Source organism: Dendrobates tinctorius, unplaced genomic scaffold (assembly GCF_039654945.1).
Source record: "Dendrobates tinctorius isolate UK_male_01 unplaced genomic scaffold, ASM3965494v1 ptg000152l, whole genome shotgun sequence".
Lineage (NCBI taxonomy): Eukaryota > Metazoa > Chordata > Amphibia > Anura > Dendrobatidae > Dendrobates > Dendrobates tinctorius.
Window position 1 is genome coordinate 5,545,418 of NW_027361819.1, and position 16,228 is coordinate 5,561,645.

Here is a 16,228-nt window from a genome sequence, read left to right on the forward strand (position 1 = left end):
GCCTGCATAGCAAGTATGTTCGGCCTGTTTACACAGGCTATTACACAGCCGCTGACAGGCTTCAAAGTGTATCGGAGGTCTTTTACAGCCTGGGGCCGCAGAGTGTAAACAAGTCTCCACACCTGTGCAAAAAAACCCCCCCAAAGTTATGTTGATCCCAGGAGACGTACGCCCTCGACAGATCCATTTGCTTTTCACCACCTGAGATTCCTGATTTTTTGGGAGGTAGATGAGGAATACTTTGAGACTGACTTCCTTAAGGTTTGCAGACAGTATGAGGATACTTTGAGCTATAAAACCGGATTCTTGCAGCACGGTTATGACTTCGACGAGTTTTGAAGCACTTCTGACGTTTTTAGGCGGGAGACCACAAGCCGTGAGTAGATGATGGGAGGTACCATCTGGGCGGCTTCTTGTGATGAAGCTTTTAGGGATTGTCTCTTCGGCCCAGTCAGTTGTTACACTTGATCGCCTGTGTGTTCTTGGACTCTGCCCATTTACTAGGAACATGGATTTGTCTCTGACCTGCAATTCTACATCTGACGTTCCTCCTGCATTGCCCTATGGATATCACTTCTGGAACTTGTAGTGCTCCTCTACTGGAACTGCCCTTTCAGTCTGACCACACTCTGTTCCTGTCAGCGATGGTGCATGATGGTTTGCATTTTTGCTGGTTTTGTGTCGGTCAGGTTGTCTGATGTTTGTTCAATGAAAAATAAACGTTCTAGTTTTTATTGGTGTCAAGTTTATTCAGTAAATCTTATGGACTTTTTGTAGTTTGATTACAGAACAGTATTATAGGCAGTGGCGTCCTTATACTGACCACAACACGGCAACGACTGCCCCCCATCCCATGCACAGGAGGATCAGGTCTTTTGGATCCAGGGCTGAAGCTGCCCAGTGCCGAGCAGAAAATACATCATCAGGTCGGCGCTGGACAGGAACAGACCTTCATTTGTAAGAGGTGGAGAACGAGGAGAGGAGGTAAAGATGTCCGTATTGTACTGAACAACAATTTCCTAGTGATGTCCCCAAAAAAGTTGTAGATAGGGTTCCAAATAAGGGAGAAACAGTGATCAGCAAGATGTCACAAAATACTTGAACCATACATATGGGATTTCTTTAAGCGATAACACAATACATTTACAACATGGATTAACATTTAGGACCCCCGCACATTACTCTACAGGTTTATTCACCTCCCATTTTAATTCCCCCTCATTACAGATATAACGGTTGTCGTTCTGGGAAGGATTTCTACAAGAATTTTTGCCCCTTCATCCAGAAGAGCATTTATGAAGGCAGACTCATGTTGGGGGAGGCCGGGCTCAGTCTCTGTTCTCGTTCATTCCCATGGTGGTGGATGATGAGACACCCCTCCATGTCTGTATGGACCTCGTGCACTGGGCAGTCATGGAGGACAGATAAGGGTCTTCTCCAAACTGTTCGCAAAAAGATGAAGCTACAATTGTCCACAAGGTCTTGTGCTGAACATTAAGATCACTGGAGATGAGGGTCCAAGGTCACCCCGATAACAGCCCATAGCATTATCCCCCTCCACCACCTGTACAAGCGAGCACAATGCCATCAGGGGGCAACGTCTTCCTGCAATCACCAAACCCAGACTCCTCCATCAGACGCCGATAGATTAGTGCCATCCGCCTCTGCACAGAACACGTCTCCTCCAGAATCCAGTGGTGGCGGCTTTACACCACTCCATCCGACACTCAGCATTGTGCTGGGTGATGTACGGCTGCATGCAGCTGCTCAGCCATGATGCTTCTGGCACAGTTTTTGTATTGATGCTATAACCAGGTGGTCTAAACTCTACAGTTATGGGGGTCAACAGAGTGGTGACTTTTCTGCCCCCCCCTCTAAAAAACCATAACAGGGTCTCTACTTTGCGGCAGAGTTGCTGTGGTTCCTTCTACTTCTCAGTAATGTCACTCGCAGGTGATGGGGGAAGATAGCTCATGGATGATCTTGTTACTCTACTGGCTATTACAGGACCACGCTGGTATCAGGAGCTCTGCACTACCAGCTGATCACATGGTAGTAATGACAGACAGCATGGCGGGGGGCCGGAGGTTACACACTGGGGTGGGGGTATTGCTGAGGACCTGGAGGTTATACACTAAGGGCAGAAGTAACACAGCAAGGTGAGGAGTCAGAGTTTGCAAATTGGGTGATAATGGGGCTGGAAATTATAAACTGCCTCAAAAAAAAAAAAATGCAACGATTAAACGGAAGTAACGCTAAAAAAAACCCCAGTCTCGTTTCTCATCATTTTTACATAGTGACTGTAAAGTTGTATTGATAAATTTGGTGTAACAAGGCATTGTCATTGTAGGAGCATTGATACACGATCTATGCTTTTCCTTCCCATCTCCACAATGACTTCGGCTGACCTGTGATCAGGTGCAGATCGCGGACATCACATTCATGCACTTGGCTTTGTATTCTTTACCAAATTAGATCATTTGTCCCATGTTGTAGCCATCTACAACCCAAACCTCTGTAGGATAGGGGGGGGCAATCTGTCAGATGACTGATTTCTCCAGAATAAAGCCACACCAATAGAGCAGAACAATCTGGCTGCTTTGCCAGTGAGTTGGCCAACATTTACTCTCTATACTAATTAGGGACATAGGACGGGGTCATTACATGTGCAGACGCAGGATCAGCCGCCGAGGAAGCAATAGATCCTGGGTCTGGGCGTGAAGCCTGAACGGCACTGGTTATGTCCTGGTAGAGCGCCATCTCCAGTTCACATTCAGATTTGCACTTACTGACGTCCACAATTAATCCTTCATTGCTGAGGCCGTGTTGGGAGGTAAAGATTACGCCTGAGTTGTGTTATTCCATACTTACTCGCTGGGTTACAGACATTAACTAATGTGAGCCAAGCTTTTAGAAGAAAAGTTCATATTTTCAAAAATGCCAATTTAGCTTTTTCCTCTGGTAAAATGATTAATGGTTTACAATTTACAACCAAATACAATGTGTCAGGAAAACAACAAGTGAATCAGTCAGATGAGTAATTTCATTACTGAAGTTCTTCCCACGTAATGGGACACGTCACATTTGTCCCAATGGTCCCAGATCCGTCACATTCTCACTACCGCACCTGAATGCTTCACACTGCTGCAAGTCATCACTGGGTGCCATCGTCCTGACCCTGCCTGACTGGTAACTCCGGCTATACAATCCTTCCTGCCGCTGCTCATCTACTGGCAGAAAATAGAGAAAATAGCATTAACTCACACACAGGACAGGGGTGCCGAGTACCAACAATTCAGAGCCATTGATCGGCCAGTCCTATCCTCAGCACTCCCAGCTCCATTTGTTTGCATAGTTAGCAGACAACCTGAATGAAGTTTAACAGTGGACCTCTGCTCTCCACAGCCGACCGCTGGCCCCATGTACACCCCCCTCCCACAGCCTGTGTACACACCCTTTCCCACGACCGACCGCAGGCCACCATGTACACCCCACCTCCCACAGCTGACCATGGACCCCATGTACACCCCCCCACAGCCAACCATGGACCCCATGTACACACACCCCCTTTCCCACAGCCAGTCCTATCCTCAGCACCCCCAGATTCATTGCTCGTCTGCAGTTAACGCACAACCTGAATGAAGTGTAACCATGGGCCCCTGTATGTGCACCCCACAGCCGACCGCAGGCCCCATGTACGTACACATTCTCCCCCCCACATGGCTGACTGTGGGCCCCATATATGCACCCTTCCTCCCCACTGCAGGTTTTATGAACACTCCCCCCCCCCCCCCCCAGCAGGTCTGATGTACGCACCCCCATGCTTTATATTCCCACTACCCCCTCCATGGCCGACCACGCAACGCCCTACCCCACTGCAGATCCCATGTACACACCCCCCACGGCCAACTGCAGGTCCCTGTATTGAGGTACCCTTACATCAAAATAAAGGCCCCTATAGCCACCCCACAGCCAACTATAGACCCTTGTACCCAGGTACATAGCTTACATCCATCCAACAGGCCCCATGTACGCACCTCCTGTTGACCATGGGCTACACAACTGCTGAATACAACTTATTCAGAGACGAGATGCTTACACACAAGTTTAATGGGTGAGGACTTTACAAAGACTGATAAAATACACTGCGGGGGTCATACAAAGTATACAGAAATTTTGAACTGTTCAGCAAGAATCCATAGGATACATCATATGTATAAAATAAAAACAGTAGAACGGTAGAAATGGAGCGTCACTGTCAGTATGGCCGATCACGTCTGTCTTGTCTGTGATCCCCCCTGAAACACAAGAACATCGTGGTTACTGGATCTGACCGTACAGCTTAGGTGACCATCAGTCACCGTCCACCTGTGGCAGTCATATGGCGACTTTCATAAACCTAAACGCACAAAAACGCAACTGCAGAAAGTGAACGATCATAAAGTGCTTCTGTCACTAATACTCCTCTTCGACTCACCTGGAGTCCATTTTGCCTGGTCCGTATCCACCACGATCTCCACCTCTTCCACCCCGGAAACCTCCCCTGTCACCACCTCTCCCTCTGAAGCCACCACGGTCGAAGCCACCACGGCCTCCACCTCTTCGCTCCTCACCAAAACCACCACCTCCTCCACCTGAAAGTACCAGAAAGTTCAGTGCAGTAGTCTGAAGTAACAGGACTTCATTACCGGACAGGGTTAAATACAAATCCTTACCCATGTGGGCACCGCCCGGCCCTCCGGGTCCGTCAGGCTTTGGAGCCTTGCACTGATTGCACTCATTTCTCCAGGAGAAGTTCATGTTCTCACACGTCCTAGAAGAAGGAATCAGAACATGAGGGAACGAGCTGCCGGGGGTTCACAAGGTGGCAGGGTCAAGGCTCCTCCACTTACGGGTTTGGACACTTCCAGTCTCCAGCTCTCTGCTGTCCTCCTCCTCCTCCTCCACCACCACCACTGGGGTATCCACCGCCGCCACCACCACCTCCACCTCCTCCTCCCCGGCCATTATTGCTGGGACCACCAAATCCTCCACGCCCCATAGATACTGAAGGAAAATCAATAAAGTAGCAACTGAGCAAAGCAGCACAAAGCAAGGAAATCTGCAGCCAATCTAGAGGCTCAACCAGTGCCACTCACTAAATGGTGAGATCATCAGCTAAACCAGGGGTCTCAAACTCGGCAGAGTAAATGGGCTGCACACAAAAAAAAAAACAAAAAAAAAAAACAAACAAAACAATTTGAGCTGGGGGGCCGCATTCCTCTCAAACTTAATACACCTCTTACACACGCGGCTCCGCTCCATACACCTCTTACACACGCGGCTCCGCTCCATACACCTCTTACACACGCGGCTCCGCTCCATACACCTCTTACACACGCGGCTCCGCTCCATACACCTCTTACACACGCGGCTCCGCTCCATACACCTCTTACACACGCGGCTCCGCTCCATACACCTCTTACACACGCGGCTCCGCTCCATACACCTCTTACACACGCGGCTCCGCTCCATACACCTCTTACACACGCGGCTCCGCTCCATACACCTCTTACACACGCGGCTCCGCTCCATACACCTCTTACACACGCGGCTCCGCTCCATACACCTCTTACACACGCGGCTCCGCTCCATACACCTCTTACACACAGGGCTCCGCTCCATACACCTCTTACACACAGGGCTCCGCTCCATACACCTCTTACACACAGGGCTCCGCTCCATACACCTCTTACACACAGGGCTCCGCTCCATACACCTCTTACACACAGGGCTCCGCTCCATACACCTCTTACACACAGGGCTCCGCTCCATACACCTCTTACACACAGGGCTCCGCTCCATACACCTCTTACACACAGGGCTCCGCTCCATACACCTCTTACACACAGGGCTCCGCTCCATACACCTCTTACACACAGGGCTCCGCTCCATACACCTCTTACACACAGGGCTCCGCTCCATACACCTCTTACACACAGGGCTCCGCTCCATACACCTCTTACACACAGGGCTCCGCTCCATACACCTCTTACACACAGGGCTCCGCTCCATACACCTCTTACACACAGGGCTCCGCTCCATACACCTCTTACACACAGGGCTCCGCTCCATACACCTCTTACACACAGGGCTCCGCTCCATACACCTCTTACACACAGGGCTCCGCTCCATACACCTCTTACACACACGGCTCTTCTCCATCCACCCCGTAACCTCTCCTGACCACACAAACTTCCCTTCATCCAGCACCATGAAAACACGCACAGACAGCAGCGTCCAGCACACACCGAGGCCCCTGATCATGTGACCCCTGACTCCTCCCCTCCTGTGACCTCATCACAGGTCCTGTGTGCACACAGAACAGCCAATGCCATCGCTGCTCCTGAATGCGTGCCTTCCCCCTGCCTCAGGGAGTCGACATGTGGTGCACTGCAGGCGTGTTGACCTCTGAGCTAAACCAAAGGCTCATCCAGTGCCGCTCACTAAACAGGGAGATCAGCAGCCAAACTAGACACTCCTCCAATGCTGCTCACATGTACAGAGCCCCTGGGGGAACATGTGTGACATCGGCCGCTCATCATGGCAGCCAAGACGCTTATCAGCAGCACTCTACTCTAGATTAAGAATTGGGAGAAGCTGGACAATCCCTTGAACACCTCACACCATGCACTCACCTCCTCCACGCCCTCTCCCTCGCCCATTTCCACCTCCGCGGCTGTTGAAGTCTGCTCTCCGTGTGGCAAAGGAGACTTTAATCTGGTTACCAGAGAATTCTTTCCCTGTGGAGAAAGATCACAGAGATTTATCAGATCACAGGTCATAGGGGAAACGAGGACAACGCGCTAATCCTACAGCCACTCACCATCAAACCAGTCAATGGCGGCCTTTGCAGAGGGGGGATCATCGAAGGACACGGTGGCCTCTCCCTTCAGCTTGCCAGTCTCACGGTCGGTGTACAGATTGATCATGGGCTGTCCAGTCTTTTTGTTTGTCTGTGGAGGAAACGCAACATTTAGGGCTACAAGCTTTAAAACGCATTTTCCCCTGCCTTGGATGCGTGCTCACACACTGAGCCTGCATCTTTCCCTGCACCTGATGGCTTATTTAATCAGCCATTGGTGCCCCACAATCACATGACGGGTGTCAATGGGTTGTCACGACGCCCGGTGGTCTGCTGAAAAACCTCCCCACACTGCCCTTCATTACAATCATCCTGTGAGACCTGCTGTCCATAGCAGGAAACCCGACAATACGTCAAGTCTTCAGGGGATTATTAGAGTAAAAAAAAACATGGAAAATACAAAAGTGCAACTCCCCCTCTTGTCCCAATGAAAATAAAGTTAAAAGATATTTATTTGGTATTGCAGCAATCCCTGCATGTGTTGCAGTTGTTGCAAGGCACACACATTGACCCAAGATTATTTTTCTAGCGTGCCGAAATATTCGATCAGGACACGATCACACTCACTCATCACTAGTAGGGAGTGAAGGGCTTGTATTAAGCTTCTACATTCTCCTTTGAGGGGTAACCTTGATCTCAGGGCCCTGGCGCCGCTGTGCTTTTTCACTGGCATAAGGAATGAGTGGGGCGGAGGTTGGGTGTGCACCTCTCGTGCCCCACGTACAGACCCTTTATGACGAAGATGGCACCACCAGTATATAGGAGACAGATGCAGAAGGTAATCTAACCAGGTGGTCACATCATCTGACTACTCCATGCACTCACCTTGATAATTCCAATCTGCTTGAAGTAGTCAGCGACTGACTCCACGGTCACGTCCTCTCCAAGGCCTTGAACAAAGATGGTGTTGTTGTCTGAGTTATCCTGCTCCGCTGTGAGGAGGAAAGCAGCGGTTAGCGATCGGTCGTACATGGCGAGGGCAGTATGTTATCAGGGTATATTGAGGGGGTAGGCACTCACGCATCTCGTGTCTGGGGGGTCCGCCTTCACGTGGTCCTTTGAAGAGCAGAGAACAGGAGGTATTACAGGTCTGGCGGCAGATGGCGGTCACATCCCCCCCACCACACACAGAGCAGCGGTATATGATCGCTCAGACTAGCCATTCTTAGATCTTTACACACCAGTCTATCCTGGGGTTACGCCGGGACCCCATGTCTGACACAGACGTCCAATATTACACTTAGTGTTGTACCCTTCTAAATGCACAATATGGGATCCATCATGAATGAGCACCTTCCTATTACACCAGATTTTTCCACTTTTGCTGTGGTTTTATGACCAATAAACCTTTATTTTACGTGTTTTTTTAATACCTCTGTTAGTAAACCTTAATTATTGCATGTTACCAGCACCGTATTTTTTTTATCACACCTTTAACCATTTCATCACTGGAGGTCATTTAGCCTATAACCATTTTTACACTTGTAATACTTGATTTTTTTTTTTTTTTTAACAGGTTTCTAGGGTTAATGGATCCTTGACCTCTTGACACATGCATTGACCAATTTCCTGCCTCCCAGACATTAACCAGACGCCCCAAGCAGCTTCTGCTGCGACTGAACAAACATCACCTTGCAAAATGTGTTCAACTAAACCAAAATATTATAATATAGACTGAACATAAAAATAAAGTGCACTGGCACCGACACGTGGGATGAGCCCTCCCCGACCTGCTCATGAATGAACCCAAAGAAAATGAACAGTAACAAGAATTCGTGTTGCAGATTTGACAACTCTTTTCACTTACCACCAAATTTACTGAATCCTCCCCGTTCACCACCGCTGAGAAGACAATTAGGAGACATTGAGGTGTTTGTACCGAGATTCCCACGGCTACAGAAGTCCTGCTCCGGCACGCACACGCCTAGGCGTGCACACTCACTAACACACTTGCGTCTTGTTGCTCTACATCTAGTGACCATTAGCGTTTAGCAGCGCAGACACCATTATTTGTTTTTCTATGAGATCTGTGGTTTTTAGACCAAAGGTTTTGCTTAGAAATTCACCATAAGCCGGTGCTTTGTGCACTCGGGCAGTGACCGTCCTGTAATGCTAGGCTTATATACGGCTATACTCTGCTGATATAAAGCTAGTGTGAAAGCTGACGACACCTTGAAAACCTGTAGCACATAAAATGCAGAATGTGTTAACAAAGCAGAGCAACACAGCAAACATGGCAGTTGTATTCCTGACCCTGCACCGGGCGCCTCCATACTCACCTCGTGTGCCCCCGTCCAGTGTCCCAGCTCAGCCCCCCAACCCCACCAATGGCAGTGAATCCCCCATGTAACCATCACACAATCCCAGCACATTGGCTGTAGACATAGACACACAGACCTAGGGTGACGCTTCTTACGTCTAGGACACTTGTACCGTGAAGTAAGACCTGATACCCGGGTATCATGTAAACACATCTAGATGTTTTATAACCAATCATTGACCATTTTGCATATTTTTTTTTTGCTTAGCTTGGTACACATGGAGCTGTCCCCCTGCCTGCACCGTGCTCTGACCAGTTTGTGGTACATTTACACCCTTTCCTGTGATAATTTGACACCAGATTCAGAGTTGTCAGTACTTGGTTGTCCGTTCACAAGTGGTAAACGCATCTGTAACACCACCCTGGTTAACGCCTCACAACGACAGCCAATCAGCATCCAGACATCCATGCTCCGCCCACACACACTGCCCATGGTCAGATACCTACCCCATGCCGCCTCTTCCGCCACGGCTTCCTCTGCCGCCCCGGTCGAAGCCTCCACGCCCACCGAAGCCTCCGCGGCCCCGGCCTCTGCTATCAGGTCCGCCAAAGCCTCCCTGGTCAGAGCCACCGTAGCCTCCGCCTCCACCTCCACCCATGGATGGAGAGTCCTGGTTGTATCCACCAGCTAAGAAAAAGAAAACACATCAGATTTCCAAACCGAGTGGGGAATATAGAAGCACATGTCCAGTCTGATCGTTTCCACGTACACCCGCTGCTGTACTGGGACTGCTGCTGGCCATAGCCCTGAGGAGGCGTGTAGCTCGACTGTTGCCCATAGGAGCTGGGCTGCTGACTGCCATAGCTGCTGCTGCTCTGCTGGCCTCCATAGCTGGACTGGTGCTGTCCTCCTCCATAGCTGCCCTGCTGGCTGCTGTAGCCACTGCCGCCGCCACCACCACCACCGCTCTGCTGACCATAGCTGCTGCCCCCCTGTGGTGGCTGCTGGTAGGAAGAGGACTGGGAGTTGCTGCCATAGCTGTGAGTAAAGCAGAAGGGCATGTTACACACTAGGGACAACAACCTCAGATCACACAGCGAGCAGAGCCATCACCCACCTTCCAGAATTGCTGCTGGCCGGCTGCTGGGAGTAGCTGGAGTACGATGACTGAGAAGACTGCTGCTGCTGCTGCCCCCCGCTATAAGGAGTCTGTGAGGTCTGCGAGCTGCCGTAGTTACCTGCCCCATATCCTTGTGGAGCAGACTGCGAGCTGTATCCGGCTGTATACAGAAAGCCGCGTATCAATGGGATAAGAACAATGAGCGACGGACAGAAAACACAAGACAGACTGATGAAGAGTACTCACAGCTCTGCTCCTGGCTGTAGGACGAGCCGTATCCTCCACCCTGACCGTAGGAAGAAGACCCGGCCGCCTGGCCGTAGCTGCCATAACCCTGCTGGCTGTACGACTGGCTGCCCTGCTGGGAATAGCTCTGTGCCGGCTGCGAGGGGTAGGCCCCATAGCTAGACGGGGAAAGCAAGAAAACCAGTCACAATGTGCAAGAGACCAGGAGCCTGAGCGATTCCTACAGGGCCGTGTGGCCGAGTCTGGATGTGCGATCCCTGCAGCCATTATCTGTCTACAGCGGGGGATCCGTCACTACAACGCTGAGAGGGGGCCTGACATTTAGAGAAGACCCAGTATGATGACCAGCATTTATGTATGGGGCAGTCTAATATCACAGGTCAGTACAGAGGTCACTACCATCATTGAATTCTACAGCATCTATAACATGGTCTCTACAGTGAGGGGGATTCTTTACTGTACGAGCATTGAAACGGCAGCCTTCTGCCAGGGGGAAAGCACTACAAGTGTTCAGACCGGTGATTATTGGAGGTGGTCTTATTCTGGGGATGAACAGACCAGATAGTACGCAGCCTGTCAGATCTGAGGGGTCTGCAGAGAGATCCCCCATAAGCGCCCCCGTCTGACCCCGGAGACATCTTACCCTTGGCTTGCTTGTTGGGTGTAATCTGCAAAGAAAGAAAAGCAGTAGATTAGTGACACTGCCGCACATCACCGTACACCAACGTCCCACAATGGTGACACCGAAACTGTATAACACCGCTCCGGGAGCGTACGAGAGGCTGCACACCCAATAACTGACAGCAGACCTCTGAATCCTGACAGTGAGCAGTGCACACGCCATCAGGACAGCATGGTATTACTGGTGAGAGCGGGCGGTCACATGACCACGTGCAGGCAGGTTGTCTAGTTGGCATGTGACTGCCAACTTACCAGCGATACTGGAGACTCCTGACAGTGTGCACACAGCATGGGAGTCAGGACACAAGTCCGCAGTCACGGGGAGCCTGTATGCTAATCTCTAGCTGTCCAAATCCCTCTAAGGCTCTGTGCACACGCTGCGGATTCGGCCCTACGTATACGCAGCAGAACTGCAGGTGATGTACAGTAGCATTAAAGCCTATGTGAAACAGAATCTGCTGTGCACATGCGGCTTTTTATTCCGTGCGGATTTTTGGCACAGAATGAAAAGTGCAGCATCTCACTTGTGCGCTTTGGGTGCAGTTTTCCACCTTCTCCATTCTAGAAATCCACAGGTGGAAAACCGCACAAGACATGCACTAAATCCGCAGGAAAAACGCAGGTCATTTGGCCGGTGGATTTAGTGAATTCTGTGCGGAAAATTCCTAAGCAGACTACGCACTGTGTGCACAGTGTCAATAATCTCTTGTGATACTTATCAATAGCAGCCATCTGATTACACTGGTTATGTGGCCTGAGAATCCCCATTATCAGCACCGTGTGCTCCCAACAGTGTACACCGGCTGTACAGGAGAGAGCAGTCACACACGTGATCGATTTGACAAAGTCTCTCATACAATCCTTATTGAAAAAATGACTAAGTATGGAATGGACAAGGCAACTGTTAGGTGGATTCATAACTGGCTTAGTGATCGGACCCAAAGAGTGGTCGTAAATGGCTGCACATCCAGTTGGAAGAATGTCTCAAGTGGGGTACCACAGGGCTCTGTCCTGGGCCCTGTATTGTTCAACATCTTTATCAACGATTTAGATGAAGGAATTGAGGGTAAACTGATTAAATTTGCTGATGACACAAAGCTAGGAGGGATAGCTAATACTAGAGAAGAGAGAGAGAGGATTCAAAAAGATTTAAATAAACTGGAGAAGTGGGCAGCAACTAACAGAATGGTTTTTAACAGGGAAAAATGCAAAGTACTACATCTGGGCAATAAAAATGAAAAAAGCATATACAGAATGGGAGGAATAGGGCTAAGCAACAGCACATGTGAAAAAGACTTGGGTATACTAATAGATCACAGACTGAATATGAGTCAACAGTGTGATGCAGCAGCAAAAAAGGCAAATGCAATTCTAGGATGTATTAACAGAAGCATACAGTCTAGATCACGTGAAGTCATTATTTCCCTCTACTCCTCTTTGGTCAGACCTCATCTGGAATATTGTGTCCAGTTTTGGGCACCACATTTTAAAAAAGACATCAACAAACTGGAGCAAGTTCAGAAAAGAGCGACCAGAATGGTGACCGGTCTGCAAACCCTGTCTTATGAGGAAAGGTTGCAGGATTTGGGAATGTTTAGTTTGCAAAAGAGAAGACTGAGAGGAGACTTAATAGCTGTCTACAAATATCTAAAGGGCTGTCACATTGTAGAAGGATCAACTTTATTCTCATTTGCACAAGGAAAGACTAGAAGCAATGGGATGAAACTGAATGGGAAGAGACACAGATTAGATATTAGAAAAAACTTTTTGACAGTTAGAGTGATCAATGAGTGGAACAGGCTGCCACGAGAAGTGGTGAGTTCTCCTTCAATGGAAGTCTTCAAACAGAGGCTGGACAGACATCTGACTGGGATGATTTAGCGAATCCTGCTTTGAGCAGGGGGTTGGACCAGATGGCCCAGGAGGTCCCTTCCAACTCTACGATTCTATGATTTCTCATTACGCAGGTTGTAGCGGCAGCGTAAGGGGCTGTCTGGGCTCAGGATACGGATGGCCTGTCCTCAGGACGGCTCATCACAGGCTGTAGCGGCCGTGTAAGGGGCTGTCTGGGCTCCGGATACGGATGGCCTGTCCTCAGGACGGCTCATCACGCAGGTTGTAGCGGCCGTGTAGGGGGCTGTCTGGGCTCAGGATACGGATGGCCTGTCCTCAGGACGGCTCATCACGCAGGCTGTAGCGGCCGTGTAGGGGGCTGTCTGGGCTCAGGATACGGATGGCCTGTCCTCAGGACGGCTCATCACGCAGGCTGTAGCGGCCGTGTAAGGGGCTGTCTGGGCTCAGGATACGGATGGCCTGTCCTCAGGACGGCTCATCACGCAGGCTGTAGCGGCAGTGTAAGGGGCTGTCTGGGCTCCAGATACGGATGGCCTGTCCTCAGGACGGCTCATCACACAGGCTGTAGCAGCCGTGTAAGGGGCTGTCTGGGCTCAGGATACGGATGGCCTGTTCTCAGGACGGCTCATCACGCAGGCTGTAGCGGCCGTGTAAGGGGCTGTCTGGGCTCCGGATACGGATGGCCTGTCCTCAGGACGGCTCATCACAGGCTGTAGCGGCCGTGTAGGGGGCTGTCTGGGCTCAGGATACGGATGGCCTGTCCTCAGGACGGCTCATCACGCAGGCTGTAGCGGCCGTGTAGGGGGCTGTCTGGGCTCAGGATACGGATGGCCTGTCCTCAGGACGGCTCATCACGCAGGCTGTAGCGGCCGTGTAGGGGGCTGTCTGGGCTCAGGATACGGATGGCCTGTCCTCAGGACGGCTCATCACGCAGGCTGTAGCGGCCGTGTAAGGGGCTGTCTGGGCTCAGGATACGGATGGCCTGTCCTCAGGACGGCTCATCACAGGCTGTAGCGGCCGTGTAAAGGGCTGTCTGGGCTCAGGATACGGATGGCCTGTCCTCAGGACGGCTCATCACACAGGCTGTAGCAGCCGTGTAAGGGGCTGTCTGGGCTCAGGATACGGATGGCCTGTCCTCAGGACGGCTCATCACACAGGCTGTAGCAGCCGTGTAAGGGGCTGTCTGGGCTCCGGATACGGATGGCCTGTCCTCAGGACGGCTCATCACGCAGGCTGTAGCGGCCGTGTAAGGGGCTGTCTGGGCTCCGGATACGGATGGCCTGTTCTCAGGACGGCTCATCACGCAGGCTGTAGCGGCCGTGTAAGGGGCTGTCTGGGCTCAGGATACTGATGGCCTGTCCTCAGGACGGCTCATCACGCAGGCTGTAGCGGCCGTGTAAGGGGCTGTCTGGGCTCAGGATACGGATGGCCTGTCCTCAGGACGGCTCATCACACAGGCTGTAGCAGCCGTGTAAGGGGCTGTCTGGGCTCAGGATACGGATGGCCTGTCCTCAGGACGGCTCATCACGCAGGCTGTAGCGGCCGTGTAAGGGGCTGTCTGGGCTCAGGATACGGATGGCCTGTCCTCAGGACGGCTCATCACGCAGGCTGTAGCGGCCGTGTAAGGGGCTGTCTGGGCTCCGGATGGCCTGTCCACAGGACGACTCATCACGCAGGCTGTAGCGGCCGTGTAAGGGGCTGTCTGGGCTCAGGATACGGATGGCCTGTCCTCAGGACGGCTCATCACGCAGGCTGTAGCGGCCGTGTAAGGGGCTGTCTGGGCTCAGGATGGCCTGTCCTCAGGACGGCTCATCACAGGCTGTAGCGGCCGTGTAAGGGGCTGTCTGGGCTCAGGATACGGATGGCCTGTCCTCAGGACGACTCATCACGCAGGCTGTAGCGGCCGTGTAAGGGGCTGTCTGGGCTCAGGATACGGATGGCCTGTCCTCAGGACGACTCATCACGCAGGTTGTAGCGGCCGTGTAAGGGGCTGTCTGGGCTCAGGATACGGATGGCCTGTCCTCAGGACGACTCATCACGCAGGCTGTAGCGGCCGTGTAAGGGGCTGTCTGGGCTCAGGATACGGATGGCATGTCCTCAGGACGACTCATCACGCAGGCTGTAGCGGCCGTGTAAGGGGCTGTCTGGGCTCAGGATACGGATGGCCTGTCCTCAGGATGGCTCATCAGTAGGGGGTACCACATCTGGCACCCCCCAATCAGCTGGATACAAATGCTGACTGGATTGGGGACCATCCAGCGATGCATAGTCCTAGTGAAGGGACTGATCCCAGCTGCAGTAGCGAGGACGGCCACTACATGGTGCACGGACCGGTGGCGGGAGGTCTCGGACCCCACCCATCTCCAACAATGGTCATCAATCAAGTTCTGGACAATCCGTCTAATCAGGCACCGATGGGGAATAGGATCGAAACGTACAGACTTGTGCCAGCGGCACACAGTCACTCTGGGAGCCGGCCTGGTCTCCCCAGTAATGGCACATTGTGGGTCCACTGCTCACAGCCGCCATTGCCCGCCCGCCCCCTCGTCATCAGCGCACAGGCCTCCATAACCGCACTATCAGGCGGGAGGCCGCGAGTGTAATGGCAACTTCCGGTCATAATCCCACGCGGGGGTTTATTTTCTGCCTAGTAACAACGGCGGCAGCCAATCATCGGCGAGAAGCGTCCGACGTAGGAGTCACCACAGCAACGGGCCACGCCCCCAGCCGCGCGAAATGGCGCCAAGTCACCGCGAGGAAAGAAAATGGCCGCAGGCCCCCAACAAAGACAATAGACCGACCGGCCGAGAAAGAAACCGGCGGCGGCCGCTACATCCCGGAGCCGTGACAGGGCGTGAGGCCATGGCCTCCCCGCCAGAGACAAAGCGCACAGAACCCCGGGGCTACCAGTAATAAACCCGGGGCTATCAGTAATAAAGCCGGTAATAACCACCGGTGTAATAACACTACGGGGAGCACAGTGCGCTGCCGCCCGCCCGCCGGGGGCTCCGGCTCTTACCGTTGGTCGCCATGATCACCGTCCTGGGCTGCTGCTGTGCCGCACTCCTTCTCCTCAGCCTCTCCGCGCCGCAGTGATGGGGGCGGGGTCCGTGCAGCCTCTTATATACACTCGGACCGAACCATCTGGCTGAGGGGAGGAGG

General features: G+C 52.0%; 1 protein-coding gene and 1 long non-coding RNA gene across 3 annotated transcripts; both read right to left on the reverse strand.

The window, feature by feature from the left end:
- Positions 1 to 4,092: 4,092 nt before the first annotated feature.
- On the reverse strand, positions 4,093 to 16,227 carry FUS (FUS RNA binding protein). 2 transcript variants are annotated; one of them, XM_073547486.1, is made up of 15 exons: positions 16,086 to 16,227; positions 11,175 to 11,199; positions 10,532 to 10,689; positions 10,283 to 10,445; positions 9,935 to 10,203; positions 9,672 to 9,852; positions 8,712 to 8,746; positions 7,925 to 7,960; positions 7,730 to 7,836; positions 6,866 to 6,995; positions 6,678 to 6,782; positions 4,893 to 5,046; positions 4,716 to 4,813; positions 4,478 to 4,634; positions 4,093 to 4,298 (listed from the first exon to the last, which is right to left on the reverse strand). In XM_073547486.1, the coding sequence occupies exons 1-15, from the start codon at positions 16,096 to 16,098 to the stop codon at positions 4,259 to 4,261; spliced, it is 1,671 nt and encodes a 556-aa protein (XP_073403587.1). In that variant the 5' UTR covers positions 16,099 to 16,227; the 3' UTR covers positions 4,093 to 4,258. The 2 variants fall into 2 exon arrangements, with proteins under 2 accessions (XP_073403587.1, XP_073403588.1); XM_073547487.1 differs by lacking the exons at positions 8,712 to 8,746; positions 10,532 to 10,689; positions 11,175 to 11,199; positions 16,086 to 16,227.
- LOC141050819 (uncharacterized) lies at positions 5,203 to 6,671 on the reverse strand. Its single transcript, XR_012220532.1, has 2 exons — positions 5,579 to 6,671; positions 5,203 to 5,278 (listed from the first exon to the last, which is right to left on the reverse strand). It is a non-coding gene; the product is annotated as an uncharacterized lncRNA (long non-coding RNA).
- Position 16,228: the final 1 nt, after the last annotated feature.